Below are 24,295 nucleotides of genomic sequence, written 5' to 3' on the forward strand. Positions count from 1 at the left end.
TTAAATTATTTTATTTTATAATAAAAAAACAATAACGTTAAAGACCTCACACAGTAGAAACACCTGGAGATTTTGTTCGTGTCCATGTGACACCAGAACTACTAGTAAAGTGCAAGTTTTGTTTTTCCTTTGTGCGACTCCACACACATGTAAACAATTCACTTCGTTATGATTGGACCCACACCCGGCCAGTGTCCGGAGGGCAGAGGCGGCTGCCAGCTTGTCCTGACAACGCCCATCACACACATGCTAATGCCCGTAGGTCCTGACCCTCAGGTGGGCACAGGGCCGCTACTTGAAGCCTCATACATGGCTGATGAACTCCACACCCCTCCCTCCCCACTCATGCTCAGGTCTCTGAGGGGAAGAGAAAAGTCAATGTCCCTCTCTGTGGGGCTCCCGGGGCCCCCACAACGTCGCCGGGGTGTGGACACTAATGGAGAGGCTCAAAGGTGGAGAAGTCCCAGTCTCAGCTAGTACTCGTTTCCTTCCACAACAGATGACCGTCCCTTCTCGGTTCGGCGGCGCCTCCCCAGCGCTCGGGACCCGGGTGGCAGGGGAGGAAGACGCCAGTCGGCTTGCGCTAGCGGGGGGCCCGGAATGCACGGGGCTGACCGGGGCGTCGGATTTGACTTTTAAACAAAAAAGGTCCTCCTTGGATCGTGTCGTGGGGTGCAGCAGGGGGCTCCTAGCTGATGACGCAGCGCTCCTTGTCTTTGGTCTGGCCGCCGCCGCTGGCCTTCTCGCGGATGTACATGAGGTCGCTGTGCACGCTGGGTCTGCGCGCGAAGGGGGCCACGATGCCGAAGGCGTCTCCGGTGTCGCCGCCGCCGCCGCCGCCGCTGCCCGCCCGCAGCAGCTTCTTGTTCCGCAGGGCTTTCTTGTGCAGCACGTCGCAGTACTGCACCGACACCTTGCGGTGCAGGTCCGGGCTCATCTCGCTCGGCAGCTTAGCCATGGCGAAGAGCGCGCGGAACATCTGGTCCAGGCTGCTGTTCTTCTTCGCCGAGATCTCGAAGTAGGCGCAGCGCTGGGGGTCGTCGCCCACCAGCTGCTCGATCTCGCGCTGCTCCACCTCGCGGTAGAAGTCCCGGTCCCCTTTGTTCCCGCAGATGACCAGCGGCACGTCCACGTTCTCTTTGGTTTTGTTCTTGAGGCACGACTTGGTGTCCAGGATCTGCTGTTTGAGTCTCTGCACCTCCTCGAAGGAGTCGCGGTTATCCAGGCTGAACACCAGGATGAAAACGTCTCCTACAGAGGGACAAGAGGGCAGGGGAAGATAGTGAGCGCGCTGCCCAGGGGTGGGGAACACACCAACCTTCTCTCTCCTTCCCCTCACCCCTTCCCCCCGGCCCGCCAAAGTCCTCCGACTTCTCTCACCTGTGAGGATGGACAGACGCCGCATGGCGGGGAACGGGTGGTTGCCGGACGTGTCCAGGATGTCCAGCTGGTAGACCTCGCCGCGGATGGAGTAGAACTTGCGGTGGAAGTCCTCGATGGTGGGCGTGTAGGTGTCCTCGAAGCGGCCCGTGAGGAAGCGCGACACGATGGCCGTCTTGCCCACCTTGGACGAGCCGAGGATGACCATGCGGTAGCAGTTCTTAGCCGGGATACTCAGTTCGGAGTCGCTCGGACACATCTTCTTGATCATCGCGGCCAGTTTCATTGGGCAGAGGGGCCACAGGGGCGGAGGCGGGCCGAGAGAAGCGCAGAGGGCGGCCCGGCGCGCGGGAGCGGCGGGGTCGGCGAGCGGCCGGAGGGTTCTGCTCAGGCCCGGCTGAGTGAGCTCCGGTTGGGCTCCGGCTGGCGCTGGGGCTGGGGGTTCGGGGCTCGAGCTCAAGCTTAGGGCGGGTGTCTCCAAGTTTTCGGGCTTAGCTAGCTCGCTCTGACTCCCGGCGTCCAACCACCGCTTATATGCTGCCGGCGTGGCCGCCCCGCCCCGCCCGCCCGGGCCCTCCCCGCGGGCTCCGCCCCGCGCCGCGCCGCGCCCTCCCAGCCTCAGTGCGTCACGCCCCGCGGGCGCCCTCCCTGCGCCCCGGCCCGCCGCGACCTCAGCCCGCCGCTGCGGCGGGAAGGAAACTTGAGCCCGTGGTGATGTTGGACAGGGACCCGGGGAGGGGTGAGGAGGAGCGGTTGGCCTGGTCCTTGTTATGCTACTGACCCTCTAGCTTCGGGCCAGGACTCCCGGCCCTCGCCACACGCCCGCGTCCCCTACACTCTTGTGCCTCAGTTTCCCGCAGAAAGTAAGATCGTAATCCAGTAATAGGAGCGGCGTTCGCTGGGTGCCTGCGCGTAACTACCTCTTTCAGCCCCCCAGTGTCAACCTCCCTTCGGTGCCCCAGGCCCGGCTGGTGGTCGGTCGGTGGTCCTTCGGCCCATGATGTCTGCGGGCTTCCTGCGCCGAGGTCCGTGCTGCCCGCTCAGGCCGCTAGAGGGCGGCAGAGAAACCAGCGGGCGGGTCGCTGGGCTGGAACTGGAGGGGCAGGGGGCAGTATAAGTTGGGGTCCAAGAGGAGCCCAGCTGAGGCCCCGCAGAAGCCGGCACCCCCTCCCGCACTCCACTGCAGACCTCGGCCTAATCCTTACTCGCAACCAGAGATGTTCCGTGGCCCCGGGGGAAGGGAGAGCCCTTGTCCTCAAGAAAGCCTAGAGTTGTGCTCTGGTTTAAGGACGGAGGCCGGCGTCCCTGCCGCCCCCATCCCATAGCATTTTGGACCTTTAGTGTCCCGTGGGTGAAGTTTTCATTTCATTATTGAGGAAGATAGGGCTGGAAGCCTCAGAGGAGGACTGGGAGCACTCGTGCCTTCTCCGGGCCACAGTTTCCCTGCAGGAAGATAGTGATTATGGTCCTGTGATTGTACAAACCACTTAGGATGACAAGGCCTGATCAAAACAATAACCATGCGTAGTAAATGACCTGTGAGGGTTGGGAGGAGGAGAAGGAGAAGGAGGCTGGGGGAAAGTTGATCAGTAACTAGGAGCCAGCCACAATGGGGCAAAAGGCACAGAAATAGGCTGTCGGTGGTTAATTCACTGCACCCCAACTAGCAAGGGAGTCCTTGCTGCCAGCGGTGGCAGAGCCTCACACCTTACTTTGGTCTCTTTTGATTTAGGAGCAACATAGGGAGCCATTTGCTAAGTTTACTCCCCCATCCACACAGTCCTGGTACCTCATGGGCAGGGCAAGGGGCGCCAGCTCCACTTGTCCAGCTGAACCCCTGGTCCTTTTCTTTTTTTCATGTTTAATCTTTCTCCTTGAATTCATGACCTTCTATAAGGCCCTATTCGAAGTCCATTCTAGGTAAGACTCTTGAGGCAATCTGATTGATGGCAAGGAGGTGGTACTATGTTCTACAGAGGAACGGAGGCACAGAGCAGTGACCTGCAAGGGTCCCACAATTAGGAACTAGATGTGGGGCTTGAGCCCTTAACCTCCAGTTCTGCTCTGCCTGTGGCTGTGCCCCTGTACTCCCCCACACACACTGGTACCAGGTATAGAGGCCACTGTGGGATGTCCAGCCCCTCTCTCAAGCTGGGTTCTACTCCTCAGAGCATCTGGCTTCTTTCTACTTCTCTGCCAGCCTTGCTTTTGCTGGCAGACATTTTAAACATATGTGTCACAGAGTGGACACCCAAGGCCGCATCAGCTGGATCTAAGATCTGTCCAGGTCCAGACTCAGCTCTGGTATAATTTATGCAGAAGTTATCTTCAGCACTGGTGGCTCATGCCTGTAATCCTAGCTACTTAGGAGGCTGATATTTGAGGGCTGCAGTTCAAAGCCAGCCTGGGCAAGAAAGGCCATGAGTCTCTTATCTCCAATTAACCACCAGAGAAACAGAAGTGGCACTGTGGCTCAAATAGTAGAGCACTAGCCTTGAGCTGAAGAGCTCAGGGACAGTGCCCAGGCCCAGAGTTCAGGTCTTCTCACCATCTTTGCTCCTTGCCCCCTCCCCTTTGTCTCCTTCCTGCATCTGGGGTGAGGGTCTGCCTTGATCTATGCGTGGCACAGGGTCTTCACTGTGGAAAGGGGTTGGTCAGTGGCTAGACTGAGGACTATTTCCTCTGCCTCCCACAAAGCACCCTGGAGACAGCTGGATCTCTGGGCTTAGGGTGAATTCTGAAAGCCACCTTTCAATGGGCTGGAGGGAAGATGGACACATGAGACCACTCCTCTAAGTCTCCAATCCTACGAGAGTCCTTTTGATAAGACTAGAGGTGCAAGCATGGCAGCGGAAGGTCAAGGATCAGGCCCAGAACTGCTCTGGCAATCCAGGGTAGCAGAGCCTCTCTCCTGACATCAAACCTCAGTCATTTCAGCCAGACAGTGACCAGCTGGCCAGGTACAGGGTGGCCATGGTGTTTCCTGGTACCTTTGAGTAACTCGCTCACTGCACAGTGCTTCTTGAATATTGAAGACCTCATCCTCTTAGCAACCCAGTTCATTCAGCCTGTCATGTAATTCCCATTCCAAATGCCTTCAGACACGTGCTACCCCATGTTTTGGCTCTGACACCTCATCCCACAAAGCAGGTGGGACAATGTTTTTATTAAGTTTAAACACCTGTTTTGGCCCTCTTCTTTTCTATTTGTGCTTAAATTCAGGGCCCAGGTGCTGTCTCTGAGCTTTTTCACTCAAAATGTCCTACCACTTGAGCCACAGCTCCTCTTCCAGCTTTTTCTGTACTTAATTGGCTATCAGATTCTCATGGACTTTCCCAGGCTAGCTTTGAACTGTGATCCTCAGATCTCAGCCTCCTGAGTAGTTAGGATTACAGGTGTGAGCCATTGGCACCTGGACCTCCTTTTCTTTTTAAGGACTATTTCTTTTTTTAATCACAAATGTAATACATGTTTGTGTTTATGAAAATTAATTTTTTTCAGGAAGAATGAGAGAGCCTCTCTCATTCTGACCCCAGGACACTTGATCTGTCCCCTCTCCCCCTTACCAGCCTCCCATCAAGACAAAGAAAGTTTACCATCCACCCTCCCCCAGCTCCGGCTGTTGATTTGTCTGCTTTTCCTTCTTCCAGGGTCTACCTCTGACTTTATCCCAGCTTGACTCATCAGAGTACTGGAGGTGGGAATAACCGGCCTGTCTGTCCCCATACACACTCTGGCCCCACACTGGGGAGCGGCCACCCTACTTCTCATGTCTCATGGGCTACAGTGATGCTTTTACATTGTCCAGACTCATGACGGCTCATGTCGTTACACAACTAATAACTGTTTCCCTCATGTTTGTAGAATGAGGCCATGAGCTACATTTGGAAGCTAGGATCCTGTCTGTAAATGTAATTTACTTGTAGCGCACCAGTTTTCCTGGTCAGAATGGAAGAACTGTGAACATCTGACCAAATGATGGAGGTAGGAGGCGTGGACAGCAGGCCCATATGCAGTTGTGTCAGCGCTACAGCCTGGCTTTAGGGCAAAAAACATTTAGAATGTTCTTGACAGCTGGGTTTGAGAGGTCCATCAGGGACTTACCTGATGCCATGCTCAGCCAGAGTCCACCTCTAATGACAGGTGCACCCATGGGCTCAGGTACTATGTGCTGTTCACCAGGATCCAGTCCATGGCCACTTGCTGAGAAGAGGGGCTATACAGAGGGGTCAGTTTCATGTAGCCTCTTTAGGCTCCTCCATCAAGCTGAGGATAGTTTGGAAGCACCTGTGAGGTCTGCCTGGGTCACAGTGCCCTGAGCTGTACAGCCCTGTTCTGGCCATGGGAGAGGCTAGTGGAGGGAGGGAGCTCCCATTGCCTAGCAGCACGCAAGCAGAGAGAAACTAGAACACTGTCAAGAAGGCCAGATGCCTCCGGAGGCCATCAGGCCCTGAAGTAGATTCTAGATTTGAGAAACCTTAAGGAGCCCCCTGGGCAGCAGGGGAAGCCCTGCCCAAGCACCTGCTTTATGCACAGGGCAGGCAGGAGACTCAGATGGCCATTTTACAGATGGGGGTGCCAAGGCTCCCAGAGCTGGGTACAGTCTCCCAACGAGACCATAAGTAAGCTGACCTCAGAGGGTTCACAGTTTGAGAGGGAAGGCTGCAGCTAAGAGAAGGAAAACTCTGTCCCAGGGCTCTACAGGTGGCTTGGCCAGAAGACTCTAGAAGCCACTGTTGGGGGCAGTGTGGTAAGGATCTCCACAGGAAGCCCTCCTGGATATACTGGGAGCTACCACCCTCTTCTTTACACACTAACCCTGACTCTGTGTGTGTGTGTGTGTGTGTGTGTGTGTGTGTGTGTGTGTGTGTGTGTGTGTTAAAGGGACAGGAAGTAGGTATGAGGACAGACCTGATCCTAGAGCAGATGTGCTTAGTCATTTGCCTGCCACCTGGGCCAGGTCACCTAGACTCTGCTAGCAAAATGATGTAGACATCATGGGAAAAAAAGTCTACAGGGCATTCAATATGTCAAATACAGCCAGACAATTCCACTCCTAAGTATAGGTGCAAAAGAAATCAGAACCTAGTATATACTTTACAACAACCCAGTGGTGAAAACAACCCAAGTGGCTACTGGCTAATGGATGAATGAATGAATATGTGCAGAGATTTGGTCTACCTACCCAGTAGAACACTGTTCAGTACTGAAAAGGAAGGAGACAGCGGGGTGGCTTAAACGTGAAATTCAGGCATGCTGCAGTGCAATCCCCACTGGGAGGTATTAAAGGCTGGAAACTTAGTCAACTATGGAGTTTGGAGATGGGGCCTTTGGGAAATGATAAAGGTTGAATGAGGTCCTAAGGGGGAGAGTAGTCTAATGGGACCATGACTTGTTATAAGAGCAGTAGAGACATGAGGCACAATGTTCAACTCTCCATCTGACTCCTTGCATCACCTTGATATTCTGCTGAGTCTTCAGTTAGCAAGGACCACGGCAGATTTTATCACCTGCTCTAGTTAGGAAGTCAAATGTCCCCCAGAGGCTCATGTTTTATTTGGTCCCTAGGATGGTGTTTTGGGAAGTTGGTAGAACCTTGAAAAGGTAGGGCCTCGTGAGAGGTCTTTAGGTTATTTCTGTGTGTGTGTGTGTGTGTGCACGCACATGTTTTTTGGATCAGTTGTGGGGCTTGAACTCTGGGCCTGGGCACTGTCCCTGAGCTCTTCAGCTCAAGGCTAGCGCTCTACCACTGAGCCATGGTGCCACTTCTGTTTTTCTGGTGGTTAATTGAAGGTAAGAATCTCAAGGGAACTTTCCTGCCCTGGTTGGCTTTGAACTGAAATTCTCAGATCTCAGCCTCCTGAGTAGCTAGGATTACAGGTGTGAGGCACTGGTGCCCGGCTTTGGTGTGTGTTTTTGAAGGTCATTGTATGACCCTGATCCCTTCCAGATTTTCTCATTCCTTCCTGGCCATAAGGTGAGGCCAACTATCCACTTCCACCAGGAACCTCTGAAACTATCAACCAATTAACTTTTTTTCCTCTTTATAAGTTGGTTGCTTGCTACCTGGGTAAGGGGCTGTGGGCCTGGCCAGTTGTTGAGGCCTTTCGAGTCCCTTTTCTTTGAAGGTAGTGCCACCACTCAGCTCTGAGAGGTTCTAATGGGAGCTAGAACTGAGGCCAGCTGGTCTCCCTTTCCCCTGCCCTGCCCTCCTGAAGCCCCATGGACAAGGATGGACAGAGCCCAGAAAGGGTGCTGGGGTCGGGGGGCCTTTATTGGTAAATGGGGCACACTGAGGACAGGGGGGCGAGATGGCCACACAGCAGCCTGGGGCCCCCAAGGCAGTGGTTTCCAAGGCACTGGAGTGGCCTGTGCCAGGCATGTTCCAGGAGCAGGGAACAACGCTCTCCCTGAGCAGAGCTGGGAGCCTGGCACGGGCTGAGAGGCCATGAGGGCCCTGGATGGGTCCACGGCCGCCCAGTCAGCTCCTTTTGTGTGACCTGATGGCTGCTTTCTGCCGGTAGATCTCTGCAGTGAAGGGCCTGTGGGGTTGGAGAAGGCCTTGTTAACTAGGTGACAGCACCTCACGTGCTCGAGCCCGTCCCGGGTCCTGTGCCACTAAAACACAAATGACCTCTCCCACAGAAGAGAGGGCACTCGCTGCCCCACCATCCCCAGAACGGCCTGAAGCCTTCCGAAAACAGGACTGGGGGCCTGGAGAGGACAGAGCCACTGTCTGCCACTGTCCCTCCGACCCAGTCCCACAGCTGCCAGGTGTGCGGGGCACCTTGGCTGAGCTTCCAAAGGAGAGGCTGGCTCAGCTCCGCTGCCATGCCCACGCCCTTCACCCTGTCACAGCCCCTACTCACTCTTCATACAGGACGGCCACCACGTAGACCAGGGCTACCAGCGCCGTCAGCAGCAGGCCCGTAGGACTGGCGTGCCTGCAGAGACAGACAGTGGTCAGGGAGCCTAGCCCTCTCCTGCTACTGCAGTGGCTGACAGTGCAGCCCCTGTTGGGATAAGCAGAGACTGAGCTTGGCTTCGTAGTGAGGGTCTCATCATTAGGATCCTGATCTCATGAGCACTGGATTCAGCAGAGACCCTGACTCCTTGTCCTGAGCTCCAGCTGGAGCTCAGGGTCTCAGGACAGTCCTGCCATCCAGCTATTCTGTGCACGGGAGGCAGCTAAGCAGCAGGAGATGCTTCTCTGCCCACCAGACACCATGTGTCCATGTGCTTTGCTTTGCTTCTTTTTCTGTGTCTCTATTAGGGCTTGAACTCAGCCAGAGCACTGTCCCTTAGCTTTTTTGCAGACGGTTGGTACCACTTGAGCCACAGCTCCATTTCCAGATTGTTGGTGATTAACTGAAGGTAAGAATCTCATGGACTTTCCTGCTGGGCTGGCTTTGAACCACAATCAGTAGATCTCACCCTCTTGAGTAGCTAGGAGTGCTTTCCTGGAAAGGGGTCTTGTGAATATACGTCCTGTGAGCAGCTCTGCCACCTGATCCCTGGTCCTTGTCCATGGGTGCAGCCCCAGGGCCACCATCCTGATCTCTCCCTTCCCCAGTCCTGGTGAGGGCTTCGTGCCTGGCCTACCTGCCAAGCCTGGCCTACCCAGTATGGGCTCCAGGAACCTGAGTAGCCCTAACTTAGAAGACAAGAAGCCCAGGCGGTGTGTGCAGTGGGCTCAGAGCTGGGCAGAGCATCTGTCATAGCTCTCTGCTGGTGACCAGTCTCTGACCTTGCTGTGCAGACAAATACAGGCAGCTTGTTAGTGACGGCACTGAGGAGCCTGCGCGTGTGCTTCAGGCTTCCAGAAATAGCCGCTGTCAAGCTGGCCCCCAATCTATTTCTATGGTTACCTCTGTATCTATGCTCCTGCAGGGGCTGGACAACCACGTCCACATCAGCAGGAAGAGCCAGAGCCCCGGGGCCATGGCTGGAGCCAGGCCTCTGAGCCACAAGGGACTCTGCTATCCTTGCCCTGTCCTAGGACAGAGGGCAAGAGGACATGTGTGCCCTGTGGAGATTCTTCCCTGCCCACTACCTAACAGCTTTCTGGACCTCACACTGTCTAGTCTGTTATCTGGCAGAGGCAGAGTAGGCCCAAAGACAGCAAAGGCGAGTCTAGGCTGTAGACGCAGGCCTGGTGTCCAGTTGTATCCTCTCTGTGGGCAATAAGGGGCTCAAGACCCCTCCTCTCCACAACACAGAACAAGAAACTCACCTTCCTGATAGCCCAGCTGCCATCGCAATTTACCATGGCCCCTGAGCCAGCTCCACTGGCACATGGAGATGTGGCAGTGTAACCAAAGCGGGGATGTAACCAAAGACCTTTCCGGAGTAGACAAGAAGCCTGCGTGAGTCAGTCACACATCGCAAGGAGTAGGGAGAAGACAGGCTGGCCCCTCACAGGAGGGGACCTGCTGTGACCCTGAAGGGCTGTGATGTTTTGTTTTTTCCTTTTTGGTGGCAGTTCTTGTATTCGAACTCACGGACTCATGTTTGCTTGAGCTGATTCACATTCATGACTATAGTCATACCTCCAGCCCTCTTTCGTGCTTATTGTGAGACAGGACGTGTGTGTGGACCATGATCTGCCTGTTTTAGACTTCCCATAGGAGCTGGGCTGACAAGCACTGCCACCACACCCAGCTTCTTCCGGGTCAGCCTAGAAACTTGATCCTCTCATTCTCAGCCTCCCACAAAGCGAGGATGACCGGCCTGAACCAACAGTGTCTGGCTTAGAGCACTGTGGCAGAGTCCTCCAGACTTGAGAGGAAGCAAAGGTACTTGAGAGACACAATGCGCAGGGATGGATCTGACCCTAGCAACTTCCATGAGGGGGTAGGCCCTGCATTGAGTTTGCTGGTTTCAGCTGTAGGTCTCCACAGAAAAACAAGCCCCAAGAGGAGTTCAGCAGGCTGTAAATCAGGACTCTGTCCTCATTGTCCCTACACCTGTAGAGGATTTCTTCGTGTGTGTGTGTGTGTGTGTGTGTGTGTGTGTGTGTGTGTGTGTGTGTGTGTGTGTGTGTGTGTGTGTGTGTGTGTGTGTGTGTGTGTGTGTGTGTGTGTGTGTCCTATTCAAAACCTATGTCCTAGTCTGTTAGGATGTGTGTGTGTGTGTGTGTGTGTGTGTGTGTGTGTGTGTGGCCAAGTTGAACCTGTGACTGACCCCTATCCCTCCTGGTGGGAGAGGAATTTGGCCCCTGGCAAGGGTTCTGTGAGAAGCCTGTCCTTCAGCCATAGTCTTAGCCACACAGGGTTCCTGAGAATACATGGGGCTGTGAGAGACATTGAAGGGAGGTTCCGCTGGTGGGACAGGTCCACCCTGACCAATCCATGGTGGGCAGCCTACTTCCTGTGGCATGCCTATTGGCAGACAGGCCCCAGGCTCAGATCAGCCACCTGACTGGGGACTGGAGATCCCCAGGAAAATGCCAAACCCTGCCATGCTGGCTGGCATGTGAGCATTTAGTCACCAGGGGCCCACCTGATCCCACGGATCACTTCCTCTTTCTGAAAAGTCCACCCACGCAAAAAGCAAGCAAACAAAGCCAAGAAGCTGTGCTCTAGGAGTCAGGGAACTGGGGACCAAGGCCACCTCTGCTCCAGACATGCAGCTGTGCTGGGGTGAGTTCAGACCTCAGGCTCTGTTCCTCCATCTGTCACAGTGGGGCTGGACTGACAGACCTTTACTTCCTTTCATGATTCCCCACTAAAGCAGACCCCTCCCCCCCACTAAGACAGTGACTGGTCCTAAAAGCCTTTCCTACCTTGATCCAAGATCCCAGAAGAGAGGAGGAAGAACCTGGGGACAATGGGCTGTGGTGCCAGCCTTCCCACAGTTGCACGTGGCCATGCCCCATGCCAGCAGAGTGAGCAGGGTGCCCACCTTCTCAGCTCCCAGGCAGCAGTAGTCAAGGCTAGCTCAGTCCTCCGCTGTGGGGTGGGGAGGTGGAGTGGGGTGGGGCCTGTAGAGGAAGGTGTGCACCCTGAACTTTCCCTTCTTACCCTGTCTCGCTGATCTCTTAGCACACCAGGTAGGGATGATGGCCCTGCTGGCACATGAGGACCCTAAGCCCAGTGTGAACCATGCTGTGTTAGAGGGCTAGAAGGAAAAATCCTGGGGCTTGTGCCAGCTTTGCTCCCCAAGGCATCCCTTGTTTGGCCTACCATGGTCCCATGTCTGGGTGCTCAGGCCGCATCAGAGGGCCTGGGAGTCAGGAGACAGATGGGATGTGGGAGGCAGGGTAATGGCCCATATTTAATGAGTCCTCAGATAGAGACTCCGTCCCCAACACAAGCAGCCAGTGTGAAGCAACTCAGGGTGCCACTAATTCGTGAGAGCCCTGGCCTGGCCACTCTGAGCCTGGGGTGCTTGTCACTGGGCACATCGGGGATACAGAAAGGACTCATGACCTCAGAGTGAAGATGGGCTGCTAATCACCAATTCCAACACAGGGGACTAGGAGTAGAGGCAGTCAGGGAGGGCTTCCTGGAGGAAGGGTTTGTCTCAAACTGCGTTTGGAAGGCCCAGGTGTGGTGGCAGTAGAGGAGACAGTGTGTGTGTGTGTGTGTGTGTGTGTGTGTGTGTATGTGTGTGTGTGTGTGTACACATACATGTGTAGCATGTAGGTAGAGGCGCTCACTGACCAGAGACTACAAGAAGGATGTAGGTGGAGGAAGGCTTAGTTTTGACTTGGGGTCCCAGGTGGCCAGCAGGGTGGGGCAGGAGGCCTGGTACTCACATGATGGCCCAGCCCAGATAGTTGATGGTGCTCCCCCAGTACATGGGGTTGTCCAGGACGTTGAAGGGGAATGTGGTCACTCTGGCCTCTTTGAGGATCCCGAAGTAGTCACCTGTGGATGGAGCAGGGCAGGGTGGGCAGGTCACCTGACCATTTGTCCGCAGAGGCACGCTGTAACTGAGGGAGGCTCCCCATGGGAGTGAGACAGGGTCCTGGCCCCCCAGTGGGCTCTAAGCAGGTTGCAAGGGCTTTCAATGGCACAGTAGGTCAGAGAGTTCCCGGGGCTGGGGCATTGAGCTCTGCCGCTCACACCACCACCTGCTTCCAGCCTCCAGCTACCTCCCCCCACTTCTTCCCACCTCTGTGCCCTTTCACCTTCTGTTCCCTCTCTTGGGATGCCTTTCCCTGCTCTCTGTACAGAATTCCTTTCCTTCATGGGTACTTCTCCCTCCTTTAGAGCCTCAGCCCAACTTTGCCTCCAGAAGCAGGCCTGCCCCATCTCCTCCCTCCTCCCCGGTCAGCTGCTCACCCCTAGGGGGGCCTTGGTTTCACCCTTAGGGCAAGCTGGCCGCTAAGGATAGCTCTGTCCCCCCTTTTCCAGGCCTGCCCACCACAGTCCTGGGAGATCAGCCACAGTATTACTGTCTCCCACCTGGCAGCCCAGAGCTGACACTGTGGGAAGAGACCATCAGACAGCAGGTCAGCCACCCACCCGTCCGGAGTAACAAGGCCTTGCCATGATGGCCGCTCTCAGCAGGAAGAGGTGGCCTGCTAGGGCCACACAACAAGGGACGCTACTGCACCCCTCCTCTCCGCAGCCTTCCCTCCTTTGTCTCCTGCCAGGCTGGGAGGACAATGGCACTTCATCCATCCTGGCAGAAAGTAGGGCAGACAGCCTACAATGGGTAGCCACCGGCAGGAGGGGCTTGTTGGGTGCTGTGCTGCCCATTGTTGGGGACAAAAGATGCAGGGGGCCTGAGGAGCCACTTGGGAGACTGCTGGGAGGCTCTTTCTTCCCAGGAAGCAGGAAGCGGGGCAGTGGGGCCGGGCGGCGGGTGGCATAGAAACCCCTCTTCGGGGTTTCTGACTCACAGGGGAGTGACTGCTCTGCTCTACATCCCAAGACTGCTGGGCCACTCTGGAGTTTCTAGGCCATGTCTATGGGAGAGAGGGTGGTCCCAAAGCCGTGGTTGCCATTCCCTGGTCTAGGAGTCCTGCCATCCTGCCATCCCATCCCAGATCCTGGGGAGTCCCTCCTTGTTGCTCCTTGCCCCTCTCTAATTCTGCCCTCTGTCCTAGCAGTCTCCACTCTACCTTGCCCTCCCAGGGCTCCCAGTTTGCTGGGAATGAAATCTCAGCCTCTGCATGTACTTCAGGGCCTCAGCCTGACCTTCGGCCCTCGACTAGTCACTGCAGCCAGGGTCCTTGCCACCTCTCCGGGCAAGTCTGCCGCGCTTCAGGCTGCATTCTGTCTGCTCCACATCCTGCCTGCACCTGGCAGGTCCAAGGGCTCTCATCTCCTACTTCCCAGGCTTGTACCTCTCTAACAGGTCAGTTTTTACCTGAAGGCAAAGCACTGCCCTTCAGCCACAGTCCCAGAAAGCTGAAATCAAACACGGCTTGCTGGGCTCCTGAGTACCCCCGACAGAGCCCTGAGCCTGGACATTGGGAGGCTGGGCTGAGGAAGAGGCAGAGGGAGAGCCAGGCAGCTGTGCTATGCAGTCAGCCTGGGCATTGTGTGGGGCTCCCTTAGTGGACTACAGCTGCCACCTTCTCTTCATGCCTGTTCTCATACCTCCCTAGCTCTCCTCCCCTGCTGGTGTCCTCTCCTCTTTTCCTGCTGTTGTAAAGTGAGGTGGCATCTGGTCTTCCCAGATGAAAACAGCACAAGCAGCAAGGAATGGAGAAAAGACACTGTCTCTCATTCCTGGATCCTGCCTTAGACTTGCAGCAGCCCTGCCTGTGGCCCAGACACAGCAAACCAAGATCCCACCTAGCTCGGCAGCCAAGGGTACTGGGAGCTTCCTAGGGCAGACCCAGGGGTGGCTGTGAGGACAGTGGGTCTTGTTGCTGGGCCTTTGGGTGGCTCACCCCCTCACCTCTCCAGGCAAACAGGGCCTGGAAGCTTTCTGCAATGGAGTAAGTGTTGCCCCACAGGCCCATAAGAGGAGCTGTCCCCAACCAGGAGTTCAGAGCCAGGTGAGACAGTAGAACCCGGACTGCTGTTCTAACCATGGAGCTGCTGGGTCTGCAGAGCTCCTCAGGGTACGTCACAGACAGCAGGTGGTAGCTACTGTGCCCTGCTCTGCCTTGAACTCCAGTGTACCTGCCCAAGGTGACTCCCGCCCAGGGTTTTACCTAGGAAGGTTCCGGTGAACCCCAGTGCGAAGAAGCTGGACAGCACAAACACGACACCTGCACCCACGAGCACAAGGCCCAGGCAGTAGGCAGCGGGGTTATCCAGGCCCTCCATCTTGGGCTGTTTCAACATTGCCTGTGTGAAGCTGTGGGTGGGGGACAGGGAGAGACAGCATGTCACAGTGCGTGGCTCAGGGGTCTGCTCTTCTCCGAGTAGCTGGCCCAGGGCTCATCCATTCAAAGGCAGCTCAGGAGACTGCAAGTGGGGTCTGAGCAGAGCACTGCTCCGTTGTCAGTCCCAGCCTGCAAGGGTGTTTGATTTTTTTCAAGAGAAGCCAGAAGGGCTGGCTTACGTGCAACCTGTGCCTACCGAGTGCCCGTGTAGCTATGGGAACCCCGATCTCTGAGCAGATGCATGGTCTGAGGTTGGGCTCCGCGCTGCTCCGGTGGCTTCAAGGCCACACCAGGACAGCTGACCTGAGTGTTAAGTTACCTCAAAGGCCCTTAATGTCCCCCTTAACCTCTAAAATCCTCTGCTGGGCTTCCTTTGGGCCAAATGATTGAAGGTCTTGCTCAAAGATTGAGCCAAGGGTCCATGACTGATGGCAGATGAACAGGTGTGGGGGTTCGGGTTCTCCAGGTGATCCCCTGTATGGGGGAAGAGGGGGGCCTGCAGGTGAACAGGCTGGCTGTGGGTCTGAGCCTTACTAGGAGGGAGTGGGTACTGGTGAGAGGAATGACACTCAGTAGACCCGAGGGGTACACCACAGGGCAGGATGTGTGAGGCCAACATGCATGTGCAAACCACGCTTTTCCCACTCTACCCACTGTGACGCTTAGAACAGCCCTGGTGCTATACTGTTCACACAGAGCAGCTGCTTACACTCACTCTGTACCAGCCTCCTCCCCGCAATGGCTGCTCGCCACCCCCCATTGGTCCTACCTACCTGTCCACCCACCTTACTTCCATCTACCTATCTAGCCACCCACCTTCCCACCTACCTATTTAGACAGCCAGCTGCATACCCACCTACCTACCTGCCTATGCATCCCTATTCTTCCATTCATTCATTCATTCATTCACCCACCCATCCACCTCTCTATCCACCCACCCTCCCATCTACCTACCCATCTGTCTACCCACTTACCTACCCACCCAGCTAACCTACCTAACTACTCTTCCATCTACCCTCCTATCTACCTACACATCCATCTACCCAACCATGCATCTACTCACCCATCCATCTACCCATCCAACCATTCTGTCCATCCACCTATCCATCCATCTATCCACTTACATATCCATCTATTCTTCTACCCACCCATCCATTCACCTCTCCATTCACCACCATTATCTCAGCGGTCTTTGTTGGCTAGGCTCTTCCAGATGGAACTCCTTTACCCTCTTCCTGCACCCACTCACTGGGAAGGGCAGGTTGCTATTACTTTATTCTTGAGCTACATAAGCATCACCCCCCTGGACCTCTTCCCTACAGCTACCCTTCCGGCTCATCTCCCCAGGCATCTCCTTGGCACCCAGCACAGGCCAGCAGATGGGTCGGAGCAGAAGAGCGAACAGAGGCCTGGGAACAAACACTGACAGAAGCCTGCAGGTGACCTGCCCCCAGCAGCACATGATGTCAGGGCAAACCCAGCCACTGGTTAGGCTGCCCACATCCCCGACTCTCCACCCACCACCGCCTTCCCTCACTGCTGCTGCTGCCCTGGCTCAGGGTCACCCTGCTGGGATTGGCTCAGGGTCACAGCTGCCACAACCAGGTCCAGCCCTCTGGCCAGCAGTGCAACCCACTTCGCAGATCCTGCTGCAGAGGTCCATGCAGCTTGGATCCCTGGTCTCAGCGCCTCTCCATTGTCCCCTTTGCAAATATTAAGGGGTAGGAACGATAAAGGAGAAGCTCAGCCAGGTGGAGGGCTGAGTCCTGCTGAGAATGAAGTCACACACAGCTCCTTGGCTACACTGTAACAGAGCCCATGGAGGGAAGTGTGTGTGAGGCTCTTAGGGCCTGGGTGACCCGGGCTGCCAGCCTCTGGATTTCATCTGCCTGAACAAAAGGCAGGAGGCCTGACTTGAGTTTTCTAGAGTCCCCAATGACCACATGGAAAGTGCTAGCTCCTGGAGGAAGAGGGAGATGGGCTTCCAACAGACCTGGGTCCCCAGCCTCAGTTTTTCCTCTGAGAGGTGATGGTGCCTCCTCCCTTGCCTCCTTGTACAACATTGCTGCTGAGTGGCTGCCCACATGAAGCAGTCCACAGCTCTGGGACTGTAGACAGGAGCAAGCCAAAGCAGACTCTGGAAGAGGAAGCACGTGCTATAGGAAAAGGAAATATACTGACCACTGGCTATTAGCCAGTGATATTGGGGGGGTGTTACTGAAGGGAGGAAGAGCTGCTTCAGCCGAGAGCTGAAGGAAGAATTTAGCAAGGGGAAAGGGGAAATGGGCAGGAAGAATATTTCAGAAACAGGAATGGCCAAGGCTGGATGCCTTGAGGCTGGGGCCTGGTGGGGTTAGAAGGAACTCGGGTTGCCTACGTGAAGGAGAGCAGAGCACAGGTCAGCCAGGCTGCAAAACCACGGTGAAAGCTGGGGCAGGCCAGGGCCTAGAGGCTAGAGGGCCATGTTGGAGGGAGATCCTAAACTGATTCCTCCTACCCTGGGGGTAAGAGGACCAAGCCAGCCTAGCTGCTAGGCCTAGGTTTGCTATTCCACATGGAGGCATCTCATTCTGTTGCTTGGTCCACCTGCATCTGCCCCCCACACACACCTTTTTTTTGGGCTGGTATTGGGGCTTGAGCTAAGGGTTGGTACTATACCACTCGAGCCAATTTCCATTTCCAGCTGTTTATGGTTAACTGTAGATCAGAGTCTCACAGATTTGTCCTCAGAGGTCTCAGCCTTCTGAGTAGTCAGGATTACAGGCATGAACCACCAGCATCCAGCCTTCCACATGCATCTTGAAAGCAGACAGACAATACAAGAGGAGCTTCTTACTTCTACAAGGCTGAAACTAAAGCCCAGCACATTTCCACCCTGCTTGAAAGGAAGGAGATTCCTGTCAAGGACAGACGGTAGGTGGACAGAAGAGACCCAAAAGTGGCCTGCTAGCTGCCTGCTTCTCTCCCCAGTTCTGCCTGTGGCTCCAGCCCAGGGCTGAACCTCTCAGTTCTCTTTTTCCTCACTAGCTGAAGGAGCTCAATCTCCCTCCAAGGTCAGGGTCCAGCCAGAGCTCAATAGATCTGCTCCAGAGTCTATTTACTCCAGCAGCAGCTCCTCCCTAGTGGCCTAATGTGGGCTCAGGGCCACACATGCTCGGTGACACATGGCAGGTTTACTGGAATCGATGCCCAATTAGGCGGCCACTGTTCCAGGTCGTCATTGAGCCAAGAAAGCACAGTCCATTCCACAGACAGAATTAACAGGGGATGAGTAGCTCTGTGGCCATGAGCGCAGTGGCAGATGAAGTAATAGGAGCGATTTCCTTTGGAAATATTCTGCACTGGGCTGGAAGTGGGTGGAGGTTGGTTTATGTGTCTCAGGGGCTATTTTTAAAACTTAGATTGAACTTTCAGTCACCAATGTGACTTGAGGATACTTGTGTTCTGCTCTCCTGAAATCCCGGAAACCTCACACCAGGCAACACGTATGTGGCCCCACAGCTTCCACAGCTTGGAGACATGCCTGTCCTCTGTTCCTGTGTATGACTGTAAGAAAACACTTCCCAAACTCAGCCTTTCTAGTGCGTCTGCGTGATGTCAGCTTCAGGCCTGCCTGGCCTATGCTTTCTCTCCTTCAACTCAGATGGCAAGACTATGCATGACAGGCTTCTAATTCATATTCCAATGGACAAATACTAAAACAATAACCCAGGCTGGGAATGTGTCTTAGTGATAGAGTGCTTGCCTAGCATGCATGAAGCCCTGGGTTTGATTCCTTAGTACCACATACATAGAAAAAGCTGGAAGTGGTGCTGTGGCTCAAATGGTAGAGTGTTAGCTTTGGGCAAAAGAAGCTCAAGGACAGTGTCCAAGCCCTGAGTTCAAGCTCCAGGACTGGCCAAAAAGCAAACAAAACAATAAACAATAACCCATGCAATTCATCCATGCAGTTCCCTTCCCATCAATCTACCTGAAATTTGAATTTGGGGCTCCCATGCAATTCAAATTCCAGGCAGGCCTCCAAGTGTTTCCAAAACCTACCTACAGTCCAGGGTCTGTGTAATGTCACGAGTGAGGTAAGAGGTAAAAGGTGGGGAGTATGACATGCAGGAGTCAGGCCAAGGGTTTCTCTTCTGGCTCCCCATGACCAGTGCATAGCCTCCAGGGGACACAGAGCCTGCAGATTTGCACGCACACCATCTTCTGCACCCTCCTAGGCCTGGGAACCCCAGGCTGCTCTGCTTCTTGGGGCTTCAGGCCAGAGGGCAGCTCCTGGGGGTGGGGGTGGGGTGCACGTCCAATTCCTATCCTCACAGCTGCAGAACTACCTGGCCCCTGAGCCCCACTCTGGCCTCAATGACTGAGATGAAGCCCTGTCCTTCTCCCTTTTCTAGGGTCCAGAAATGTCTAATGTGCCTACATTTTCCCCTCTCCAGTTTTCTAGAAGTTCTCTGTCCAGGCAAAAGCTGGGGGTGGGGAGAGACAGCTATCTCCTATGTGTGACATAGGCGAAGTCCTGTGGGTTCATTACAGGGCAGCAAGCCCAGACTACTAGATCCAGCCAGGCCTGTTGGGCAGGAGGAAGGGAGCTGGTTAGGGGACGGGTTTAAACAGATGCCCCACCACCACATATTAGACTCCCTCCCCACACTGGGCCAACAGCCAGGGCAAACAGGTCTGTATTAATTGCCCCCTTGAATCTTGTCTTAGCACCATCTGCCTCCAATAACCATCTTCACAAGCTCCTCTTGCCAGGCCTCCAAACCACTAACCAGCAAAGACCAGCTAGCAGTGGCTCCTTCGGACCTGCCAGCCTCTGCCGGGGCTGTGGCATAGAGCTGGGCAGGCAGGCTAGTTGCTGAGTGGTCTCTTGAACTAGCTGTGACCCTGACTGGGTTCAAATGCCCACTGTCCCGACTGTGTGCTGGGCACACAGTCCCTGTCCTTTGCGGCTTGCATCTTTCTGGGAAAATAAGTGAGAACAGACACATCTAAAATGTCCAGAAAAGAGGCTGGAGGTATGGCTCAGTGGTAGAGCACTTGTCTAGCATGTGTGAGGCCCTGGGTTTGATCCCCAGCACTTCACATTGTGTACTTAAAATGGTAACTTTTGTTATGTGTACTCTAACACATGGAGAACACATACCTCTAGGTGGGGACTGAAGGAGGAGGAGGGTGCAGGGTGCTGTGGGGTGCAGAGCTTGCCCCAACAGGATTTTCTTGCCAGCCCTTCCTCTAACTACCAATCCCACCCTCGTGCCTGAACCAACTCACTAGCCACTAGGTAGCACAGGGAAGAAGATGGCCTGTCCGCCAATGCGCAAGGGCTGTGGGAGGAATGGGCAGTGCAGGCAGGGACTAGGGAACTGGTCCTAGTAGAAGATGGGACTTGTAGCATCTGTGTAGAAGGCAGGAGGAAGACACACATCTTGTGGCTAGACATGAGCCTGCTTTGTCTTCCTTGGTTTCCTGGGACAAGTTCAACACAGAGAAGGAAGTCATGGACTGCTGGACAGACAGATCCCCAAAACCTAGTGATGCTTATAAGCAGAGTATCCTCCTGCTGGGAGCCCAACAGCCAAGGTATGACTATGCTACGCTCTTGTTTGAGTCAACCGAAGGTGTGCCTGCGGCCTCGCTCTCCATGGTACCCACGAGCAGGAGCCTGGAGGAGGAAGAAGAGGAAGAGGAAGAAGAGGAGGTAGAGGAAGAAGCGGAGGCCCCACTCATCTGGAAGATGTGGCAAAAAAATTATTTCATTTTGATTTAGGATGGAGTCTCACTATATTGCTCATCATGGCCTTGAACTCCTGGGATCCCAGTGATCCTCTTGCCTCAGCCTCCTGAGTAGCTGAGACTTAATAGGAGTGTGCCACAGGTGTGTGCCGTGGTAGTGGTGGTCACTGCACCCATCATTCACTGTGCCCCCACCATGGAGGCCTGTCCACATCACACCTCACCTCTACCATACACTCTTCCGTGGGTTCCCTGGGCCTGGAAAGCCCTGAGCGTACTAAGCCCGCCCAGCCAATGCCCCATGGGGAAGCAGTGTGCACTGCTGTGTGGAAGGAGCTGCCGAGCAGCTCTGCTGGGTTCCAGCTGGCTTCCTGTCTCTCACAGCTGAGTTTTCAGGGAGCAACGCCCACCGTCTGGAAGAGGAAGGCTGATTTACAGCACAACCACATCCTTATCCAGCTACCAGCACCGAGCTGTGGGGTAGCAGACACAGGGCTTATCTGAAGCTGCACAGCTGCTTCTGGGCTCACATTCGGGGTTGTTTACTTGCCCTGTTTTGCCACCCCGGTAAGTCCTCCCTCTAGAAGCGGGTCTGTCAGTTGAACAGGGCAAGTAAGTGAGATTAGCTCAGAAAGGCAAGGAAACCCTGTACACATCCAAAATCCAACTTGGGTCACTGACCTCCCTCTCCCTTCCCCAACTTTCCATGGCTCTCTATTTCTCACCACATCTAGCTCAACAGCTGATCCCACCTGAATTATCCAGGCTAGTTCTACCACAAGCCATCTCATCTCTGGCTCAGTAGCAGGCCCAGGTGGGAGTCATCAAGGTTTACCTGGGGTGCGTGTGCCAAGGAAGGAGGCAGGCCCTTCCCCATTTTAGATGAGGCCCTTGGGCCCAGGTCACAAGTCGGCAAGGTTGCACGCAGGTTAGGAACAACTGAGGAGCGCAGGAGAGTATATGTTCTAACTGCATGGAACATGGAAGAAGTGGAACAGCTCAAGTGTTGTGTGTGCAGGGCTGGGGAAGAATAAATAGGGTGCACCATGCTTTGGAGCTCTAGGGATGAAAGGAATCTGTCCATTTCTGGGGAACAGCTTTCATTAAGTTCAACCATAAGGCTGTAGACACCACATCTGGGGAACAGCTTTCATTAAGTTCAACCATAAGGCTGTAGACACCACATACCAGGCCTCATTGGAGACTGATTCCCCAAAGGGCAGCTGAGATGTGGGTAGCACATCACCCTGGTGCCCACACTCCCCATGCATGTTCTTCTATATCTTATATACATTAAATACTTGTTTGCTGGGCCGGTAACATGAGGCACAGGGAAGGCTGTTGCACTCTGCTTTTAACTTGCATCCCACTGCTCCAGCACTGACTGCTGCTGGCCCCAGGTGTGGGCGGTGTAGGGGTGTGGAGGTGATTTCTGAGGAGCTATACCTGCTGAAGATATACAGAGCCCGGGGCAGGGTTAGGCCAGGAAGCAAGGCCTATGTGAAGAGCATGGGAGCCCTCCTGTGTACCTGGACTCTGCTGGGAAGGGGTTCTCTTGCATTGTGGGAGGGAAAACCAAGTGAAGCCCCAGCAGGATGAACAGTTGGAATGAGGCCTAGCAGATAGAAGAAGGGCCCAGAGCAACCAGGCAACTTGTTTAATCAGGGGGCCTTAGAGAGCAGAGGTCAAAGGTCAGCTAGGCATGAACTGGGCTCATCTGATCTGGCCCAGCTCAGCCCACCCCTCCTGATGCCTGCCTGGCCTGGAGCTGTATGTATGTCCAGTACTCTGTGCTTGCTCAGCTTCTGTGCTCCCATGAGGAACATCTACTTGGAAGCAGTGACAGCCTTCTTTCCCCATTTCCCAGGAAGGTACAGGTCCTCTGTCCTACTGATGCAACCCCAAGGACCTGTCTTCTATGAGGTGGGATGTAACACTGCACAGATGACCCACCTCCAGGAGGTAGGGTGGGAAATAGGTCCCTTTCCCTCCCCTCTAGAGATCCTCATCCCATGAGCCTGGCGCAGTAGCACTGCTGGCAACCTTCTGGCCTAACTGGATGGGATTTTCCCTCATGAAGTTGTGATGCCCCAGGCAGATCACTGTGTCCTGCCAAGTCTCACTGTCTTCACTTGCACACTGAGCCTCCTCTCTGTGTGGACAAAGACAGATGAAAAACATGTTCCCAGGGGCTGTGGAGCCTGGTAGCTGGTCAGCATCTGTATTCCACCTAGATTCCATCCCCTGCTCATAGCAGGAGGGTACACAGATGGGCTGAGTGGCACTGGTCCAAACCTACGAAGAAGGCTAGGTCCTTAGAGGATCCTAACCAGGGCCTCTGCCTCCTATCTCAGCACTTGTCACAGGGGATTCCAGGGATGGAAGTATAAGGGTTATCTGGGATGGTCCTCTGTGCTCCTCCCAGCCCCCCTGGCTCAGTGGCATTCATACCACCCCTTCCTGAGGTCACTGAGAGCTCCTCCTCTAAGGAATAGAGAAATCCAGGTGGCTATGACACCAGGTCTTTGAGAGTAGAGTTCCTGTGCATCCAACACTGGGCCTCTCTATGGCCCTCCGTCTCTTGGCTATGCATTCTCACAGGAGCAGGGGCTATACCAGGTGGCCAGTCTGATAGGGAGACTTACCAGTATGAGCGTAAGAAGTTCAGGAACAAGATGACACAGCCCAGGGAGTAGCAGGCCAGGTAGGGGGACCCGAAGGACTTGCTCAGCTTGTGAGTTCTCTGCTCCCATCTTGCCACCTACATGTCGATCGGAGAACAAGACCTGAGGTGCTGCCTGGAGAGTCTTGGGCAGAAAAGCAATGAGCAAGTATCTCTGCATTACTAGGCTTCGAGCTGAGTTCCAAGGAAGGATAATTGTCTGGGTGCAGCTCCTGTACCCATCCAGGAAGCCAGGGAGGTCTGAGGGCCAGTTCTATGGGACTTCTATCCTCTCTTGGTTCAGACTGGATAAGCAGGACCCACCATCAGCCAAATAACCACTGATAAAAAAGCCTGTGTAGCTTGGTGCTGGTGGCTCACACCTGTAATCCTACCTATACAGGAGGCTGAGATCTGAGGATCGCAGTTCAAAGCCAGCCCGGGCAGGAAAGTCCATGAGACTCTTATCTCCAATTCACACCAGAAAACTGTAAATGGCACTGTGGCTCAAATGGTAGAGTGCTTGCCTTGAGCTGAAGAGCTGAGGGGCAGTGCCCAGGCCCAGAGTTCAAGCCCCATGACTGGGGCGGGGGAGCCTGTACCTACTAAGAAGCACATCTCCAGGCTAATATGGGGCTGAGTTGGGGGCAGGGTGGGGGGGAGATAGAGTAGACTCTCAGGCCCATCCTGGAGCCACAGCACCCTGTTGCATACACTTACAAAAGGGGCCAGAGCAAGGAGGCTCACACTTGGGATCCTACCTACTTGAGGCCAGCCCCAGGCAAGGCCCCTTTCTCATCCAATATCTGAAGAGTGGTGGTATATGCTTATCATCTACTATGGCAGGAAGTGGGAAATAAGATTAAGTTCTAGGCATAAACAGGTTAGGGGGGGACTGAAACTCCATCTCAAAATAACCAGAGCAAAGAAAGGGCTGAAGGTGGTAAAACCTAGCAGGTATGATAGGCCCTGAGTTCATACTGGGGGAAAAAAGATCCAGAAATGCTCCAGCAGGCAAGAAGAAGCAAAGGGTGGCCAAAACAAACAAAAGGAACTCCAGATTGTGCCGTGATCTGAACCCCAGGGTCTGCTCCTTCTTGCTGGGGGTTCTCCCACAGTGGTCATCCAAAGGGTAGAAGAAGGGAAGCCCCCATCTGTACCCCCAACACTCCCAGAGCCTCTCCTGAAGACATAGACATGCAAGTGCCTAACTTTAGCATCAGAAT

The 24,295-nt window shown here is 54.7% G+C and overlaps 2 protein-coding genes across 4 annotated transcripts in view; both read right to left on the reverse strand.

Annotated features, from left to right (window-relative positions):
- Rasd1 (ras related dexamethasone induced 1) lies at positions 1-1,897 on the reverse strand. The gene is made up of 2 exons (XM_070026781.1): positions 1,381-1,897; positions 1-1,251 (listed from the first exon to the last, which is right to left on the reverse strand). The coding sequence occupies exons 1-2, from the start codon at positions 1,664-1,666 to the stop codon at positions 689-691; spliced, it is 849 nt and encodes a 282-aa protein (XP_069882882.1). The 5' UTR covers positions 1,667-1,897; the 3' UTR covers positions 1-688.
- Positions 1,898-7,633: 5,736 nt separating this feature from the next.
- The window catches only part of Pemt (phosphatidylethanolamine N-methyltransferase), a 74,072-nt gene continuing 57,410 nt past the window's right edge, over positions 7,634-24,295 (reverse strand). For all 3 annotated transcript variants that reach the window (XM_070026782.1, XM_070026784.1, XM_070026783.1), the window contains exons 3-7: positions 23,053-23,168; positions 14,498-14,643; positions 12,140-12,251; positions 8,250-8,324; positions 7,634-7,922 (exon numbers count right to left, since the gene is read on the reverse strand). In XM_070026782.1, the coding sequence (XP_069882883.1) occupies positions 7,862-7,922; positions 8,250-8,324; positions 12,140-12,251; positions 14,498-14,643; positions 23,053-23,168 (510 nt within the window). In that variant the 3' untranslated portion in view covers positions 7,634-7,861. The remainder of the gene's footprint in view (positions 7,923-8,249; positions 8,325-12,139; positions 12,252-14,497; positions 14,644-23,052; positions 23,169-24,295) is intronic.

This window comes from Dipodomys merriami, unplaced genomic scaffold (assembly GCF_024711535.1).
Source record: "Dipodomys merriami isolate MVZ:Mamm:240054 unplaced genomic scaffold, mDipMer1.0.p SCAF_19, whole genome shotgun sequence".
Lineage (NCBI taxonomy): Eukaryota > Metazoa > Chordata > Mammalia > Rodentia > Heteromyidae > Dipodomys > Dipodomys merriami.